The sequence below is a fragment of the Polyodon spathula genome, chromosome 14 (assembly GCF_017654505.1).
Source record: "Polyodon spathula isolate WHYD16114869_AA chromosome 14, ASM1765450v1, whole genome shotgun sequence".
Classification (NCBI taxonomy): domain Eukaryota; kingdom Metazoa; phylum Chordata; class Actinopteri; order Acipenseriformes; family Polyodontidae; genus Polyodon; species Polyodon spathula.
The window spans coordinates 23,491,029-23,509,087 of NC_054547.1; the positions used below are offsets into that span (position 1 = coordinate 23,491,029).

At 38.5% G+C, this 18,059-nt stretch overlaps 1 protein-coding gene across 3 annotated transcripts; it reads right to left on the minus strand.

The window, feature by feature from the left end:
- Nucleotides 1–8,262: 8,262 nt before the first annotated feature.
- Nucleotides 8,263–17,472, minus strand: LOC121327368 (mannose-binding protein A-like). 3 transcript variants are annotated; one of them, XM_041271349.1, is made up of 5 exons: nucleotides 17,257–17,472; nucleotides 9,990–10,207; nucleotides 9,671–9,787; nucleotides 9,326–9,409; nucleotides 8,263–8,943 (listed from the first exon to the last, which is right to left on the minus strand). In XM_041271349.1, exons 2-5 carry the CDS (start codon nucleotides 10,201–10,203, stop codon nucleotides 8,567–8,569), a joined length of 792 nt encoding a protein of 263 aa, XP_041127283.1. In that variant the 5' UTR covers nucleotides 10,204–10,207; nucleotides 17,257–17,472; the 3' UTR covers nucleotides 8,263–8,566. The 3 variants fall into 3 exon arrangements, with proteins under 3 accessions (XP_041127283.1, XP_041127282.1, XP_041127281.1); XM_041271348.1 differs by lacking the exon at nucleotides 17,257–17,472 and adding an exon at nucleotides 11,091–11,271; XM_041271347.1 differs by lacking the exon at nucleotides 17,257–17,472 and adding an exon at nucleotides 10,978–11,084.
- Between the last annotated feature and the right edge of the window lie 587 nt (nucleotides 17,473–18,059).

The following is an 18,059-nucleotide window of genomic DNA, read 5'->3' on the forward strand; positions in this document are numbered from 1 at the left end:
GGTATGGAAAAGGGTATTTTATTTTTGTAATCCAGGTCTGGCGACCAAATAATAAACTATAGTTATACACAGAGAAGCATAAAACACAGAGGAAAGTAACAGGGGTTTGCAGCCCTAAACAATAAACACAGGTATCTCTCCCACAATATACAAGCAGGGTCACCAGTCCTGGATGCGCGCTGTAGTGCTCGTGGTGGGTGATGCAGTTTATAGAGTGACAATGGTGTAGTGCTGTCCGGGGTTTAATGCTGGCCATTAGCGACAGCTCCAGAGCGAGTAAGCTGTCTATAAAACACAAGTAACAAATATAGACAAGACGAACCAAACACACTCATAACCCTTTGTTAAACGATTACAGCTGACTTTATTGCTTGCAGCTGATGCCTCGTTTACCTTCCAGGTCAATACGTTCCTGCAATGGAGTCTCTCCTTCTTCCAGGCTGCCTGATTTCCCAACCATGGAATAGAACTGTCATGCCAGCCCATCCAAAGACTTTCCCTTTCGTTACTTAGTACCCTCACAGGTCGGGAGGGAGATTTCCAACCAGAACTCATTATATTTCCGTCACAAGCATACACTGTTTTTACAAAAACTAAACATTTTTATTTATAAATCAAACAAATCCCACCAAACCATATTTATAATGAAGCCAAAACATATTATTTACAGAGGCAAGCCTCACCTCTACCACAAGCAGAAAATAAGGCTGCTTTATATGAAAAGTGTTGTATGTCCTCTGGTATATGGCGTCATAGATCACATTTGGGAGGTTTTAAAAAAAAGAGAAAAACCACAAAGAAAGTGAATTCTATAATTTCTAATTGTTCTATTGAAAGACACAAATTAAAGTGGAGATTCTGCTTTATAATACAACTACAAATTAATACATAACATGCATAAAATGAAAAATAACATGCAAAAACTAATTTCATACTTTGATAAAAGTATTTGGGCAATCAATATATTTCATATGAAATATGAATTTAAAAAGCAACACAAATGGGTGTTAAAGCTAAAGAGTACAGCAACGATCTCAACAGTGATACAACTAAACAACAAAGAGAAACTACCAGAAAAATAGCAGAAAGACCAAAAAGCACTGTGTGGGCTAACTGACAAACTCAGGAGAACAGGAACTACTGCACCTAGATCCAGGTGTGGAAGACCAAAAAAGATGGCTGCAAAATCTGGGAGAAGAATCATTCAAGCGGCCAGGCAAAATCCTCAGATTACTGCAAAAGATTTGACACAAGAATTGAGAGAAGATATTCAAGAAATTCATGAGTGAACAATTCAAAGTTACCTTAACAAGATGAATGTCCATAGGCAAAAACCAAGATGCAAACCTTTGATATAAACAATACACAAAAGAAAGGGACTGGAGTTTTTCATTGAATACTTGAAGAAGCCCTACTTGAAGATTTATTCAACCAAATTGTATGGTCAGACAAATTCAAACTATAACTTTTTTCAGCAGGAAAGCAACAATATGTTTGGAGGAAGAGAGGAGAAGAATTTAAAGAAAATTGCATCATGCCCAGTGTTAAACATGGTGGAGGTTGTCTGATGGTATGGGCTTGTTTTCCTTCCTCAGGTATTGGCAACCTTTGTATTGTAGAAGGATCCAGAAATTTGTACTCATTTGTTACCCAGTGCTAGAAGGCTTATTGGGCTTATTAGGCTTAAAGTTTGTATTCCAGTAGGATAATGAACATAAGCATTCTGTGAACTATACAGAGGAATTTCTGATAAAAAGGAAGATTACAGTTATGGATTGGTCATCTCAGTCCCCAGACTTGAACCCTATCGAGATGCTGTGGATTGTTTTAAGGCTGCTGTTTCAAAAAGGAAACCACAGTCGATTGTAGAGCTCAAATGGGCAAAAATATCTTCAGAAAGATGTCAGGAACTGGTTTCAAAATACAAAAAAGACTGCAAGCTGTAAAGGAAGCAAAGGGTGGGCACAAAAAGTACTAATGCAAGGGTGCTCAAATACCTTTGTTAAAGTTTGAAATTAGTTTTTGCATGTTATTTTTCATTTTATGCATGTTATGTTTGTTGTTTTATTATAAAGCTGAATCTCTACTTTAGTTTATATCTTTCAACAGAACAATTAGAAATTATAGCATTTTTTGTTCTCATTTTTTTTTAACTGCCCAAATTCTTTTGTTGCGACTGTGGGTTTGTTTAATATGAGACTTATGGGCTAGTGGACCAGGAAGCTAAAAAAAGCGCTGTGAAATTTTGAATCCCAGGAACAGCAGAAATGGTAAATATTATAATGGAACAAATGAGCAAGAAGTGGAGAATGGGGTGAGATAATGAAAGTAAAGGCATCTATAAAATACAGGAAGATTTAAATAATACTATCAAGATCAACAGCTACAGCACAAGAGATGAAACCTTCATCTTAAGGATCAGAAAAGAGCATAAAAGAGCACAAAAGAGTTTGTTCAGGAGAGACAAGTCCATGCTTATGTGAAACGGGCTTAGTAGATAAGACCTTACAACAATTTCTAATGAATTGCAATAAATATAACAGAGGCAGTGACTATTTGACAAACCAAGGAAAAGAGGGATTCCGGATTTAATATACTATGGAATATTAGGGATGGCCTATAGATTGCAATTATAAAGCTCATCTGAGACTCAGATATACATAGTTGGATATGTTTGGGACAAAGTAATTCCATAGTAACTGCAATAATAAAATAAGCCAATGGGTGGCATAAATGAGCCTTTTGTGTTATATCAAAATTAAGTAAAGGAAACCCAGCAACTCACATATCAATAAATTCTTTATTGGCAAAAAAAAAAAAAAAAAATAGAAAAAAAGTCATGTTTTGGTAGGCATTGCCTTCAGCAGAGTCCCAGCTTTTATCACTTGTTTTATATGCCATAAAACTCAGAAGATGGAATTAGTTAGTTCTGCCTAGGACTTAAGGAGAGTGAATGTCTGTAGGCGGTCTGTCCTGGTTGAATATTGCTATACTCCTGCTTAAAGAGACAATAGCATATATAGCAATAGCATATATATACCTGGAGTGGTGATAAGTGATTGTTATTTTTCCAAGCCATGTTTTATATATATATATATATATATATATATATATATATATATATATATATATATATATATATATATATAAAACATGGCTTGGAAAAATAACAATCACTTATCACCACTCCAGGTGCGGTATATATCATGGGATCTGCACGGTTCATCATGGTTTATACCTTATATATACACTGAGTGTACAAAACATTTGGAACACCTTCCTAAAATAGAATTGCACCCCCTTTTACCCTCAGAACAGCCTCAATTCGTCGGGGCATGGACTCTACAAGGTGTCGAAAGCGTTCCACAGGGATGCTGGCCCATGTTGACTCCAATGCTTCCCACAGTTGTGTCAAGTTGGCTGGTAGTGGATCTGTACTCCGAATAGCTTGTTCCATATCATCCCACAGATGCTCAATTGGATTGAGATCTGGTGACTGGGCAGGCCACTGCAGTAAGCTGAATTCACTGTCATGTTCGTGGAACCATTCCTGGACAATTCTAGTCTTGTGGTATGGGGCATTATCCTACTGAAAAAATACATTAACAGATGGATACACTGCTGTCATGAAGGGATGCACCTGATTGGCAATGGTGTTCAGATATCCTGTGGCATTCAAATGTTGCTCCACTTTTATCCAGGGGTCCAGTGTCTGCCATGAAAACACACCCCACACTATCAAACCACCACCACCAGCCTGCAATGTTGACACACGGCATGATGGATGCATGTTCTCATGTGGTTTTCTCCATATACTAGTCCTCCCATCAGCGTTAAACAGCAGGAACAGGGATTCATCAGACCAGGCAATCTTTATCCAATCCTCCAGTGTCCAGTGTTTTCATTCCTTAGCCCACTGCAACCGCAGTTTCTTCTGTTTTGCTGAAAGAAGTGGAACTCTGTTAGGTCATCGGCTGCCATACCCCATTCGTGTCAAGGTACGACGAGTTGTGCATTCTTTTATGGGTCTTTCGGCATCAATGTTGTACTTCACTGTCAGTTGACTAACTGTAGCCCGTCTGTTGCTCTGCACAATTCATGTCAGCCTCCTTTGGCCTCTTTCATCAATGAGCCGTTTTCAACCACTGGCCTGCCGTTGGCTGTATGTCCTTTGGGTGATGGACCATCCTTGATACACACGGGAAACTGTTGAGCTTGAAAAACCCAGCAGCGTTGCAGTTCTTGACACACTCAAACCGGCGCGCCTGGCACCTACTACCATACCCCGTTCTAAGGCACTTAAATCTTTTGTCTTGCCCATTTACCCTCTGAATGGCACACTTACATAATCCATGTCTCAACTGTGTCAAGGCTTACAAATCCTTCTTTAACCCGTCTCCCCTTCATCTACACTGATTGAAGTGGATTTAACAGGTTACATCAATAACAGATCATAGCTTTCACCTGGATTCACCTCGTCAGTCTATTTTGTGGAAAGAGCAGGTGTTCCTAATGTTTTGTACACTCAGTGTGTGTGTGTGTGTGTGTGTGTGTGTGTGTGTGTGTATATATATATATATATATATATATATATATATATATATATATATATATATATATATATATATATATGTGTGTGTGTAGTGATGAATTCTGTACTTCTCAAGGTTCGTTGCCCCTTTAATTCAAGACCCAGGACACAAAAATTGCTTTTTCAAGCACTTACGCGCACTTTTAATAAACAAAAACAGAAATAAACAAAATAAACACCTAGCCCTTTCTTGAGCACTGACTACTACACACAGGAACCTAACTATCACAGGACAGCTAAGCTGTTTACCTGTAACACACTCTGATAAAAGTATTTCTTTAAATACCCTGCACCTCGTTGCATTTTCTTTTTTCTGGAGCTTGCACAAGTGATGTGAGATACCCAGAAAACACGATGATATAATAACAAACGTTCTAAAATCATTTTGCCAAACATCACATACATCAATTAACGAACATGCAAGAGAGGTGTGGGTGGCTCAGTGAAGCAGACAGACACAGTATATATTCTTTGATACACTGCCCAGGTGCAGAGGATTTATTAATTTTAGACAGAGACAGAGGGGGTCCTCAGGATCAGGATTGAGAACCACTGTTTAATCATCTAACTCCACTTCAGAATATTTCCTACTTCTTGGGTGCTGTTGGGTGCTGCTTCCTTGCTTCCTTGCATTTTTTTCTAAAATGCAATATCACAATATTTAAATTACATTGTAGGCTAACAAACACAGACACAGCTTTTTAGTGTGGAAATCAGTTGCAGAGACGATCACATCTTGGTCGAACCGTGATCTTTTATTTTAGGTACAATAACGTATGAAGAAAAATAAATAAATATTTTTAATTAATGAATTAATGAATTAACTTAACTAGGCTTCAAAGGTATTTAAAAAAACAAACACAAGCGTTCAGTGCAGCTCTGTCCATTCTCCCTGTCCTCTGAGTAGTGATACTCAGAATTGTTTATGTTGGCTGGAGGAGATAATTGCTGATTGTATAGGCTACATGTGCCAGCCAATTGAGACAATGGCTACTTAATGTAATTTTTTTTACTGATTTCTCCAGTGAAAAAAGACAACTGTAATTGAGTGAACAGTATGACTTTTACAAATGATTTATAGATGTTTGTATAGTGCCCATGTATAGAACTGAACAAGTGCAAACACATGGAATATTGGATGTTACTGCATTCGTTATCAGACATCCTATATCCACATTGGGTTTTCTTTAGGTGCACTGTAATGCAAAAAGTTGTGTTCTTTCATGATGATACTGTTTATTTTTTATTGAATTTTATTTTTTTTAATAAGCATTTTATTTTTCTTGAAACTAAGACTACCTTTATCTGAAGGACAAAAGGACATGAAAGTCTAATATGTGTATGAAGCATACTGAAAGAATCCACCAAAAAATGAAGAACTATCAACACTTATGAGATCTTTGTGGCCCGTGGGAATTAGTAGATATAGGAAAAGGACACCCCATAAACAACATTCTAGAAACAAAATACTTTTCAGCCTATTCATTGTATAATAGCAACTGATGTAGTTACCGCTTCCGGACACTAGAGTGCGATTGCGCTACCATCACACAGTACATGATATATTGGGTACGCTCACCATAGTAAAACTATTACTAGAGAGAACTTTTCTGTTAATTATTTTTCAGGTAAACTGTAACTTAAATATAATTATAAACCTGCTTGGAAAAATAGTGCTTTCTGATTGGTTAGCTGCGTTCTATCAACCACATTAATCCCACACAACCTTTCAACGCAGACGCATCACCTAAAGCTTTCAATTTAAATTAATTCCTCATTATTAATGTTTAATATTTGTAGATTGTCGTGGTCAAAATGATAACTGTGCAGAATTTTTGTGTCTTTGAGTTAAGCAAACAAACCCCGCTTGTACTGGAAAAAAAAAAAAACTTCTGAAAAATACGTTACACTTACACATTGACAAAATACTTGTGATTGCCGTCAGTTAACATGTTAGACTAGAAACACTTTTATCGTTTGCAGTTTCCACTTACATTATAAAATGTCCTTACCTTGAACAATGTGCTGTCTCGATTGATTGGATAAAGGCAAACGAATAAAAAACAATTCTATCTAAATATAACATTTTAAAAATGCTTTTACAAGGTAATGGCTCACAGAACAGCCTCCTAGCAACCTTGTGTTTAATGTTGTAGTTTTTCCAACATTTAAAAATAAATGTATCTAAAATATGAAAAAATGTTTTAATAACATCTACAAAAGTGTTATGTGGAAATGTTTTGGCTGTAACATTTTTAAAAGCTTTTTTAAAATATCTAAAATATGGCAGTGTTTTAATAACAACTAGCAAATGTGTGTAAATGTTTTGGCTATAACGTTTTTTCAGCCTTTTAAAAATGTTACAAAATGTTATGTGTTTGCTGGGTAGCGCCCCTAGCTGCCCAGGGGAAACCACCCCTTTATTAAAAAAACTAAAATAAAGAGGAATAGCAGATTTCATGCTAACAAAACATATTTTCATTTAGATGCTTAGCTTGTCTGTCTTGTGTTAATTGCAGTTGGTTTAACTACTACTTGAGTAGTTTTTTTTTTTTTTTTTTTTTTCATTGCGCTGGTCTCCTGTTGTCATTACCTTTTCGCAGGTTTACCTTTAGCACTTCTAACTGACAGTAAACATGGGGAGCCAAGTCCAATTGTGTCTTGTTTGACTATATTATCTGTGTTTGATATCTTTAGTGGGATGAACTCTCTTGTACTTATTAGTAGAAACAACATCACTGTATTTTTATTTGACTTGGTTCTTTCTTCCCAAGTACGTAGTTTTAATGCAAGGTACTTAGAAATACTAAAAGAAACGTAGTAAATTCAATGACAAGCGATTTAATTAGAAGTCTTTTTGAAGGCATTTGTCATTGAATGCATTCAGTTTCTTGTAGTGTTTCTAAATTCAGCACATGATTGAGAGTTTAATAAAGTTAACAAGGCAAGGTACCAACCACCAAGTAAGTGGAATACCATAGTGTGAACATGTGGGTTGCTGTGCGTAGTGAAAGGGCGATGCTGGAGCTCCAAACAAGGACAAACACAAAATTCACGGTTCAAGTTGATAATTTAATTCTCCTTAACCGCTTTCACCGATCAAAATAATAAAGCTGGCTCTACACAACAATGGGCATCGCCAGCGCCAAAACGAGGGGTTACAGTCCCGAAAAAATAAATACAAAAACACAGACGCAACACAACACAAACAGACACGTCTCCGGACAGTGCGTGCTATTAGTGTAGGTGCGGTGCTGGAATAGTGATGCTGGTTCACTGCAGGTGCGGTGAAGACCGGGTGAATCGTTGGCCCAAAGCTGCCACTCCCAGCTCTGTGCTTGATCAGTCTGCCGACAACAAGACACACAGTTGCAAAACAAAGCACACATTTAACTCAGTTTCCCAAAACAGTCCTCGTTTCCTGCCATCAGCCACAACAAAGGAACCAATCACGACGTCACGTTACCCTAAAGTGCCCATAGGCCCGCCCCCTCCAATAGCTAGTTCAATCACGTCTTGAATGAAATTTCAATTCTTGAATGAAACTTCGCTCACCGTACTAGGGCGATGACTCCTGGTACCGTGATGCCATCCCTTTCCTGAATGGACGGCTTCCGACTGCCCCTGGAATAAACTGCCCAACCATTCAGTACGGGGCACACAGTTCCTGTTGTACAGAGCTCTCACAGGTCGAGAAGGAGATTGTTGATCCAGATTCATTCGCTCTTTGTCACACATAGCTATCAATCACAGGATAAATCAAGTAGTTTATAGATGTTTATTGATTAACATACAGTACAGTAGTTTGCGTAGCAATAATCCAGCAAGTATGAGACATGGCAATACAATAAAGCTGATATAATTGGAGATTCTGAGAGCTCTACTGAGGCCACATGGGTGCTTGCAAATGATATTATTACAATAGAATAGGAAGATCCAGATGGAATCTTACAAAGTGAATGTTAAAATTTAAATTTAAAACTGACACACTACAAGCCGTTGTTCTCCACAGTTTTTATCATTCCAGAACCCACTGGACACAATTTCTACACAATCTTCCTTTCCCTTATGGTCGTTGGGTTCACCTCGGCTCCATTTGGTGTAAGTTACACTTCCTTTTGTAATATACTCAAATGAGCCCTCCTTCTTTTCATCAGATATTCCAAGAAAGGCTGGGTTCTGATAAAAACTCACAAAGTCATGTATTACTTTGTTTTCTTCTTCAGTTTTGGGCATAGCGAGCAATCCTCCAATTGTTTGGCATTTCTTGCAGGCAGATTCAAAGTTCATGACTCTACCATCAGTCGCATAGTGTGTTTGTCCCACCTTCTTGACCTGTAGTAACTGGAGAACTTTTGGAAGAAATAAAAGCAACGTGTGATTCATCCTCCTTGAACTGGATAACAGAATCTTTGAAACTGAGTTTTGAATTAGTCAGTGTCTGAAGGTACAAACACCCATGGTAAAAAAAGTGCTTTGCACAATGGTATGGCATCTACAGGAAGCGGGCAGAATCTCTGGCGTTGCAGCTGTAATTCTTTCAAAGGGAGGCCAATCAAATAGGGAGTTCCTGAAGCTTTTATAAAGCTTAACAAGTCAAATGTCTACATATAGTACACATGATAACTATGTTGTGTTCTGAAAAGTCTGTTAACAAGGAATTATTTCTTTATGAACAGAACAGTAAGTTCTTACCTTTCTCAAGCTTGTTGAAGTTGTTTTATAAGTTCTTACCTTTCTCAAGCTTGTTGAAGTTGTTTTGTAAGGTGCTAAGCCCTGCTTCTAAAGCTTCAACGCGACTCATATCACAGGGTGCCGCTGCAAACAGAGAACAAACTTAGAAATTAGTTTTTAACTAAGATTTGTGATAGAATGTAATGACATTTGTTATTTTATATGTATGTATATATATATATATATATATATATATATATATATATATATATATAATATATATATATATATGTTTATGTATATGAAACCTGAAGAAGACAGAGGGTTTTGAATGACAGGACAGACAACATATTAATCATTGGGTGATTCCCAGGAGTTGTGTTCAGAAATAGCAATTTAATTTACCTGCACGTCCAACTTCTCCTTTCTGACCTTTGGTTCCTAAGAGCCCAGGTTTGCCTTGTGGTCCCTCTGGTCCCATCTTTCCTGGGGGACCCTGCACCCCCCGCTGTCCAAGAGAGCCTGGTTAGGGAAATAGAGAAGGACATCATTCAAAAGGGTGCAGCAATCAGTCAGGACAACTCCTGCGATTAAATTAATACTAAATGTCTCAGGGATCATTTTATTATACACTTTACCACGATTCACATGGCTGCAAATAACACCTGGATGAAAGTATACCTCATCACACACAGCACATGTATAAAAGCAGCTTTTTTCTTACCTGTGTCCCCCTTTTCACCCTTTGGACCTTCTCGCCCATCTCGCCCGTCCCTGCCATGTAATCCATTGTTTCCAGGGACTCCTGGAGTCCCCTGAATCGTGGAGCACACATTTGTTCTGGTAGTCAGATCAGGTGTGCCATGGCTTAATTGCATCAGCAGTGCATTCACAACCAGCATGTGAACAGTGAAATAGGGACGCATTGCACAATGCATGATTCTAGAAAGAGTTTCAATGTTATCATGGACGAAAGTGCACACTTACATTTATCAGTACATGTAATGTTTGTTATAAACGTGTGTTTATTATTTATACATAGAAACCATATCCTTTTTTTTAAAGAACCCATGTTGGGAGGGGAGTCATTTAAGAACATGCTATGGCGTTAATAGAATAAGTTAGCATTTATTCCCAAATTAAGCATTTAGACGTATTGATAAGCCCCCACTTATTAAATTAAATATTATTTTAAATAATTAAATAAATATTATTAAAAATTAATATTTAATATACTTATTAAATATTAAAGTCATTTTTGTAACTCAGACAATAACTTAATATTCATTGATGGAGAGAAACACATTACATGTAACATGTTACTATAATTTTATTACATTTCTCAGCAATTTGTAACTGCAATGCTTCCTAACCAAATCAAAATGCAACCCGACCAGATCAAATAAAAACATCTATCACTGAAATGTGAACTGTGCCTGAGATGTAACCATTTGTAACTTTAACTGGTTACATTTTTTCTAAGGATATGTTACTGTAATTAATTACATATTTGGTCAAGCAACTTGTAACTGTTGCAGATTACTTTTGAAAGGTTCCACAACATTGTCAGTACTATATCCCAAATAGCAGACAGTAATCATGTTGTAGATAACATTTCTCTTCTGGCTCTAAAAACATTATTCTCATGTAATATTTAATTTCTTTATAATAGAGAATCTCCACTAATTACAAATGAATAATTCCATACTTACCTGAAAGCTCGATAGGAAACTGACGAGAGGGTACTGAAGCTGATAAAACTAAATTTAGGTCAGGGAGCACAGTGAATAAATATTAACCCACACAGTACTGCTTTAGTGTTTACCTTTAGAAACAACTGCCGGTGTAAGAGCTTTGACTAAGAGCTAACGAATTAGCATCAATATTAGTTATTCATGTTCCAGTGTGACAGAGAGCGAATGAATCCTAGTCAACAATCTTCCTCCCGACCTGTGGGAGCACAGTGTAACAGGAATAGTGTGCCCCGGACTAGATGGTTTGACAGTTCATTCCAGGGTCATTCGGAAGTCGGCCATCCAAAAAGGGGGCAAAGCCACAATACTAGAAGTCAGCGCCTTACTACGGTAGGCGATGTGTCAGTCATTATCGTTAATATCAGGGAGCTGTAGCTTGACAGCCAGCAACCAAACCCAGACTACACTTCATCATTATGCACACATGTGACGGGATGCCCACCCCTTGTGTATATTATATATTATTTATTTGTATTATTATTATTATTTGTGTTTGTGAGCAGGTGGACGAAAGCTGTCCACTATTATTATTTATTATTTGAGTCCGGTGAAAAGCCCGTCTTTTAATATGTCGTTGCATGAATGTGATTAAAGTCTCCATTCATATAAATCTTTTGGCAATGTGGCAGGAGCCTTAATAAGGTAATTTTTTAATGGGTAATTAAGGCTCCAGCCACAGTATAAAAAGACCCACTCCGGGCTCATTAGTTGAAGAGAGTTAAGGAGAGAATGAGCAAATGCTACCGACCAAATATACAATACCACGGCTTTCGCCATCATAAATGCAATAAATAAAATACATAAATAAACAAACACAAAATAACATAGGGGCGGAGGGGGAGACCCCTTTCTAAAAATAAACAAACAGTACTGTACAGGAGTCCTAGCACATATATACAATGGAGCAGCAGGCAAAACCCAGGCGATCCAAACGTGGCATCCCTGAAAGGAGCAGGCGTGGCATCCCTGTGCTGAGCGAGCATGGCATCCTTGTGCGGTGCGAGGCAGGCTTCCTTGGGCGGTGCAAGGTACTTTTCTTTGGGCGGTGCAATGCAGGCATCCCCAGGCAATAGCGAACTGGCACCCCCAGGTTAATGACGAACTGCCATCCCCAGGCGATGGCGACAGCGGACCCTCGGGAGGTAATGGCAGGAGGGGAGCCAGGACTACTGGTGGTGCTAGGGTTGGCCCTCTTCACAGCCACTGCGACCCACGGTTTTCCCCCGTGCTCCCCTCAGCAACCTATGCAGGAGCTGCTGCGATCCAGCAGCATCCTGTCCTGGCCCCTCTAATAATGAAGGGAGATGCAGATCCTCCTACTCTCCCTCTGGCGGGGGTGGAGACAGAGGCAGCTCCTGCTCCTCACCTTCTGGTGGCGAAGGCGGCAGGGGATTCTCCCCTTCTGGCTGCAGTGGGGGAACCAGCAGGCAGAGGCGGAACAAGCAGGTATGCTCCTTCTGCTGGTGGAGGTGGGAGTGAAAAGCAGACCTCCCACGGCTGTGGAGGCAGAACCAGCTGGTATTCTCCCTCTGCTGGTGGGGATGGGAGCGGCAAGCGATCCTCCCATGGCGGTGGAGGTGGAACTAGCAGGTATTCTCTCTCTCTGCTGGTGGAGGCCTGGGCTGTAAACATTCAGCCTTCCCTCTATTGGGTTGTGGACGTACCGACTCTCCCCTCTTGAGCTGTGGACATTCGGGCTCCTCCCACTCAGACACAGGACGTTCGAGCTCCTCCCACTCAGATGCAGGACGTTCGGGCTCCTCCCTCCTCGGCTGTAGTGAGAGTGGGCACAGCAGGCATTCCTCTGGTGGGAGGGAGCAGTTCGCTGGGAAATGCCCCCACTCCCCACAGATGCAGCAGCAATTCTGCACTCCCATGCTGTAGAGGAGGGCTTCTCAGGCAACCTCCTCTTGCAGCTGTCGCCCCGGTTCCACCTCTTCTTCCTGAGGTGGAGAGTGGTAGCAGTTGGGTGACACGTGGCCCGCCTTGCCAACCCCAAAACATCACTCCTCCCCCCTCAGGCATCCACCTTGCCAGAGACACAGCGGGGCTTGCAACCAGCTCCTCGCTGCTGCTGCTTCTTCCCTTTTTTCTCTTCCTCAAGCCACAAGTAAAAAACAAAAAAAAAAAAAAAACAAAACAAAAAACTGGTCGAGGAAATCAGCATCTGGCCTGCGTCCAGAAGGCGCTGGTGATCCCAGTCTCACACCACGTGTGACAGGACGGCAATGTGGTGACGTCAGACCAGATATGCAGGAACTGAAAACACACTGCAATCCAAAAGACACATTGTGTGCCGTTTATTTAAACACAAACAAAATAAATAAAATATTTGTAACAAAAACACTGCTCACAGAGCAAAATAAAATTATCAACAAAACAAGTCACGAAGACAAAATAAACACCAAACCCAGGTCAGGCTGGGCAATCGCCTTCACTGATCCTATTAGTTTCGGTTTTGCCTTTAAATTTCTCTCTTCTATTGTTCTCCCGTTCCTCCTTTGAACACCCACCCTGAGTGCAGAGAGCGGCAGGCTTTTATGCAGGTGGGCATTTCCTGATTAGCAACAAATGAATCACTTAATTCATTCGGGAGATGGCCGCCTTCTGCACATGGTCTTTTAATTATTCCTGTCAAAGGACAAGTTGCCCACCTTGCCTCTGCCAAAACACACCCTAACAAAACAATAACAAAAAACAACACAACTACGCCGTCATAAATACAATAAATAAATCATAATAAACAAACACTATATATATATATATATATATATATATATATATATATATATATATATATATATATTTGTAGTGTAATACGAAACTGTCTGTTTGCATTCAAAACTTAGGTACTGCTACAGGTTAACTTCAGCACCTTTACACAGTTTGCATTCACAAAGACATAAGCTAGTGTGCAGCTTTTCTGACCACCCCTGAGATTTACCTGAAAAACTTGAAATTAATGATTTACAAAAATGTTTTTGTTTGTTGTTTCTTTGTTTTTGTTTGTTTGTTTTCAATAAACACTGACAAACTCCCAATAATTTTTATATAAAAGAAAAAACTAAAATAAAGAGCCTTGGTAGTACAGTACTGGTGATAGGTCTGAGCCAACCACCAAAAAGTCCTCATGAAAAATTCCATACGATGTATGAATCATTAAACCATGAACAATGCATTGCGCCGTTGCTACTGAAAATAAGTTAGCCGTGGAACTGCTTTTTTGAGCCTTTCTGCGCACGCGCACATTTTAGACGTTAAAGGCAAGGGTAAACCTTAATTCAGAAAATTGTTTTACTTTTAAAAATGTTGTCAGGATCTTTACTAAAGGTACGTTATATACGGATAAAATCGAAAACACATTGTTATAATATTAATAACACTTTTTATTGTATCATGTTGTATTTTATTTAATTATAGCAGTTAACTTTAAGCTAAGCTAAACTTTAAAGGCAAGGTTCTCTGGAGATTTATCCAAGATTTTACAAATGCCATTTCTACTTTTTTAAGAAACGAAAACAGGTATTGCAGACCGTATTTTGTGTTTAAATTATATTTCTATTTTAAAAAAGTAGCATTTGTCGTCTTATTAAAGTGTAAATTTACGTTTAAGTTTTTATAAACACATTTTATTTAAAGTAAAGCGCTCGCAGTGTTTGGATGTGCAGTGTGGTTTTTACCAAACACTTATTGATACAGAGAATACTGTTTTGGACGTTTTAATCAAGTCTACGTGTGGAAATATCTAAACCTGTTTTAATACATACCGAAAACGTATACGTTTTTAGTGAAAGATGGTGTTTTAAGAGATAGATTTATAGATCTTTTGAAACGCACAAAATGATTGGCTTCCTATACATACTTTGATACGATCATACGAAAAGCAAACAGCCGCAGACTTCATTCTGTGGACGCGTCTGAATATATACCCTGCACATATGTGTATGTGTTTGTGGGCACACACACCTACCTACACCTACACCTGTATTATGAATGATAAGTCAGAGTGCAGTGCTTACATAGATGCTTGTGATGCGGTCTGGTTTTGTTTTTTGTATATTTTATTTTAAAAAAATTGATTGTTTTACATTTTGCGCCTTTTTCGGGGTGGACCTGGGCAGTATACATAGAGGGGAGGGGTTTGTGACTTGACAGCTGTAATCTAATTGCATATAAAAATAAATCTTAATGCTTAATTGTTTCTGATATGTCGTAACCAATATACATAATATCGCATTTATTTATCTTTCCGTAATATATTTACAAAGAAAATCTATAATGTAAATATCCGGCAATTATAAACTTAAAATGGCAACTCTGATGGTTTAAACTGGGAATGTTAAATAATAGATATTGTCATATTATTTAAAAAGTGTTATTATAACGATTTAACACAAATATAATTGCAAATAAAAATAAATCGCACGACCACGTCTTTTTAGCTTCAAGTTAACTGCTATTATTAAATAAAATACAACATGATACAATAAAAAGTGTTATTAATATTATAACAATGGATTTTCGATTTTATCCACATATAACATAGCTTTAGTAAAGATCCTGACAACATTTTTAAAAGTAAAACAATTTTCTGAATTAAGGTTTACCGACAGAAAATTGAGACGGCTTAACCTTGCCTTTAAATTCTAAAATTCGCGCGTGCGCAGAAAGGTTCAAAAAGGCAAACACTAACTTATTTCACGTCTAACTTATTACCCGTGACACTGGAACTCAGAAGAGCTACAATAACAGTACACCACTTGATTTTGCAATTTGATGCCTAAATAAAATGAATTGTCAATAACTTATTTTAGAGTAAAAGTCAAGATCATTACATATTTTTTGAGTTTGCAGTATTTTACAATCAGAAACTTTAGCACTTCTTCACAATCCGGGCAGTTTAAGGACTTTTTAGTGATGGGCTCAAACTCATGTTCAGCACTGGTCATATGCACACTCATGCTCATCGCTAACCAATTGCATGATGCACCTGAGCCCTGTTATTTTTAGTCATAGTGGTAGTCTGTTTCCTGAAGTCTGTGGAAACAGCTGCAGTGTGCAATACTGATCCTAAACCTCAAAATAGAGCTATATCCGACTATATAGTATAATTATTTACATCTGTGACAGAATCCACTGTCAATGGATGTCCACTGCAATCCAGTACTAAGTTCCCTGATACTACTGAATGGGAAAGGTTGTTTAGGTCAGTTGAGTTGCAGCCTTAAAATTATGTTATTGTCCATAAACAGTGAGGGTAATTCTTGCAGAGGTATGTGGCATTGATTTGAACCTGTAACAGGGCGAGCAGCCCTGTTCAGTTATTTTTAGAATGGGGTTTCCACCTCCACCCCTGTGTTATTTTGTGTTTATTTGTTGTTTATATATAGAAATGACAGTGAAAACCGTGTGTTTGTGCATTATGATTTGTTGTATTTATGTATTTGTATATATGACGACGTAGCTGTATGTTTTGTTATAGTTTTTGCAGCGTGGATGGGAAGCCCATCCATGTTAATAATTAAACCTCGTGCAAAAGGTGGTCAGCTGTATAAATATCTGTACCTCACTGCACCCAGGTGGGTGTACGGAGGAGAGCATGCCTGCTGGTTTCCCCACTGCAGCCAGAGGGGAGGAGCCACTGACACCTTCGCCGCCAGAAGGGGAGGAGCCCCTGCCGCTTTCGCCGCCATCTTGTCAGTGTAATTACCTTACAATGCACCTGCACTCAGAGCACACACTGTCAGGAGAAGTGGATGTGTCTGTGTTGGGTGTTGTTTTGTGTATTATTATCAGCATTATTATTTCACTGTCTAACAGAAAAAAGGAAAAAAACTGTAACTTCATGTCCGTTGTCGTTTGGGCACCTGTATCACCTATTCAGCTGAGCACTGCAAACCAGACGTTCACACCCCCCTTCTACGGTCCTTTTCCAGGTAGGTAACCGCCGTACATTCAGTGAATAGTGGTGGGGCTTCTGTGGTGCAAATTGAGCAGTTGAAAGAAGTAGATGTATTTTAAATATATAAATATATATATTGTAAAAGCTACAATGATGGAGATTAGAAAATGGATAAATAAAAGTGTCTGACACTAGTAGGAATTTCATATCTGAGACTAGCAGCAAGAAAATTAGCAGTGGGATTTGTGATGAACAGCACCAGTACAAACAGCTTTCAGGACGCTGCAGCAACTACTCTCCCATATGATTTTTTCCATTTACTTAATGTGCCTTACCTTTATGTTTTGTTGATCTGTTGATAGTTGTTATTTTTTTCTTTTTTATGCCTATACACTGGGTCAGCATTCATCTTAATTAAAACAAATAAAAAACCTAAAATAGAATTACATAATGTTTCTCACTATCAAAAAGTTGTTATTGTTGTTGAGGCAGAAAAACTTGGAATCGCTAAGACCCAACTTAACAAAGTTGAGATAATCAGCTATTAGGACAAACTTAGATGGGCCGAATGGCCTCCTCTCACTCGGAAACTTTCTTATGTTCTGAAATAGTAGTGTGCAGATCGATGAATGGATTATTCAATTGGTTGATTCTTTGACTATAGGTTAACTAGAGAGTTGAGCAATGGAGTGGCCTCGATGACTAGTCGTTGCAAGAGCAAAGTTCTAAAGTTTGTTTACAAACTGGAACATTAGAGGACATGAGGCATTGTGCAAGTCAGTTCATCCTGAGCACACAAATAGGTCAGAACATGTACTTAGGTTCAACAATATTTACTTTGATCTCCAATGCACTTCTAGTCGGTGGGTTTTATAAGTCGCCCCTAACTCTAGCTCGGTTTCCCATTTGAATGCTTTCCTTATTCAGTCCAGTTCAACCCGCCACCCGCAAGGGTACATCACTTGATTTTGCCCTAAATTGAATACCAGTACCTTCCGATGATATAATACTAAAAACAAGATTACTATATTTTATGTATGTTTCGTTTTACAATCAGAAATCATTTATTCATAATCCAGATGGCATTTGATGTACTTTTGATAGTGGCTCTGTAAATGGCATAAAAACAAGTGGCACT

Bases quoted from the DNA above. Each gene is read 5' to 3' on its own strand.
- LOC121327368 (XM_041271349.1), bottom strand. From the start codon at position 10,203: ATGCATTGTGCAATGCGTCCCTATTTCACTGTTCACATGCTGGTTGTG. The intron at 9,788-9,989 runs GTAAGAAAAAAG...TTCCCTAACCAG, and splicing joins GGGTGAAAAGGGGGACACAG to GCTCTCTTGGACAGCGGGGG. The intron at 8,944-9,325 runs GTAAGAACTTAT...TTCTTCCAAAAG, and splicing joins CTTCAACAAGCTTGAGAAAG to TTCTCCAGTTACTACAGGTC.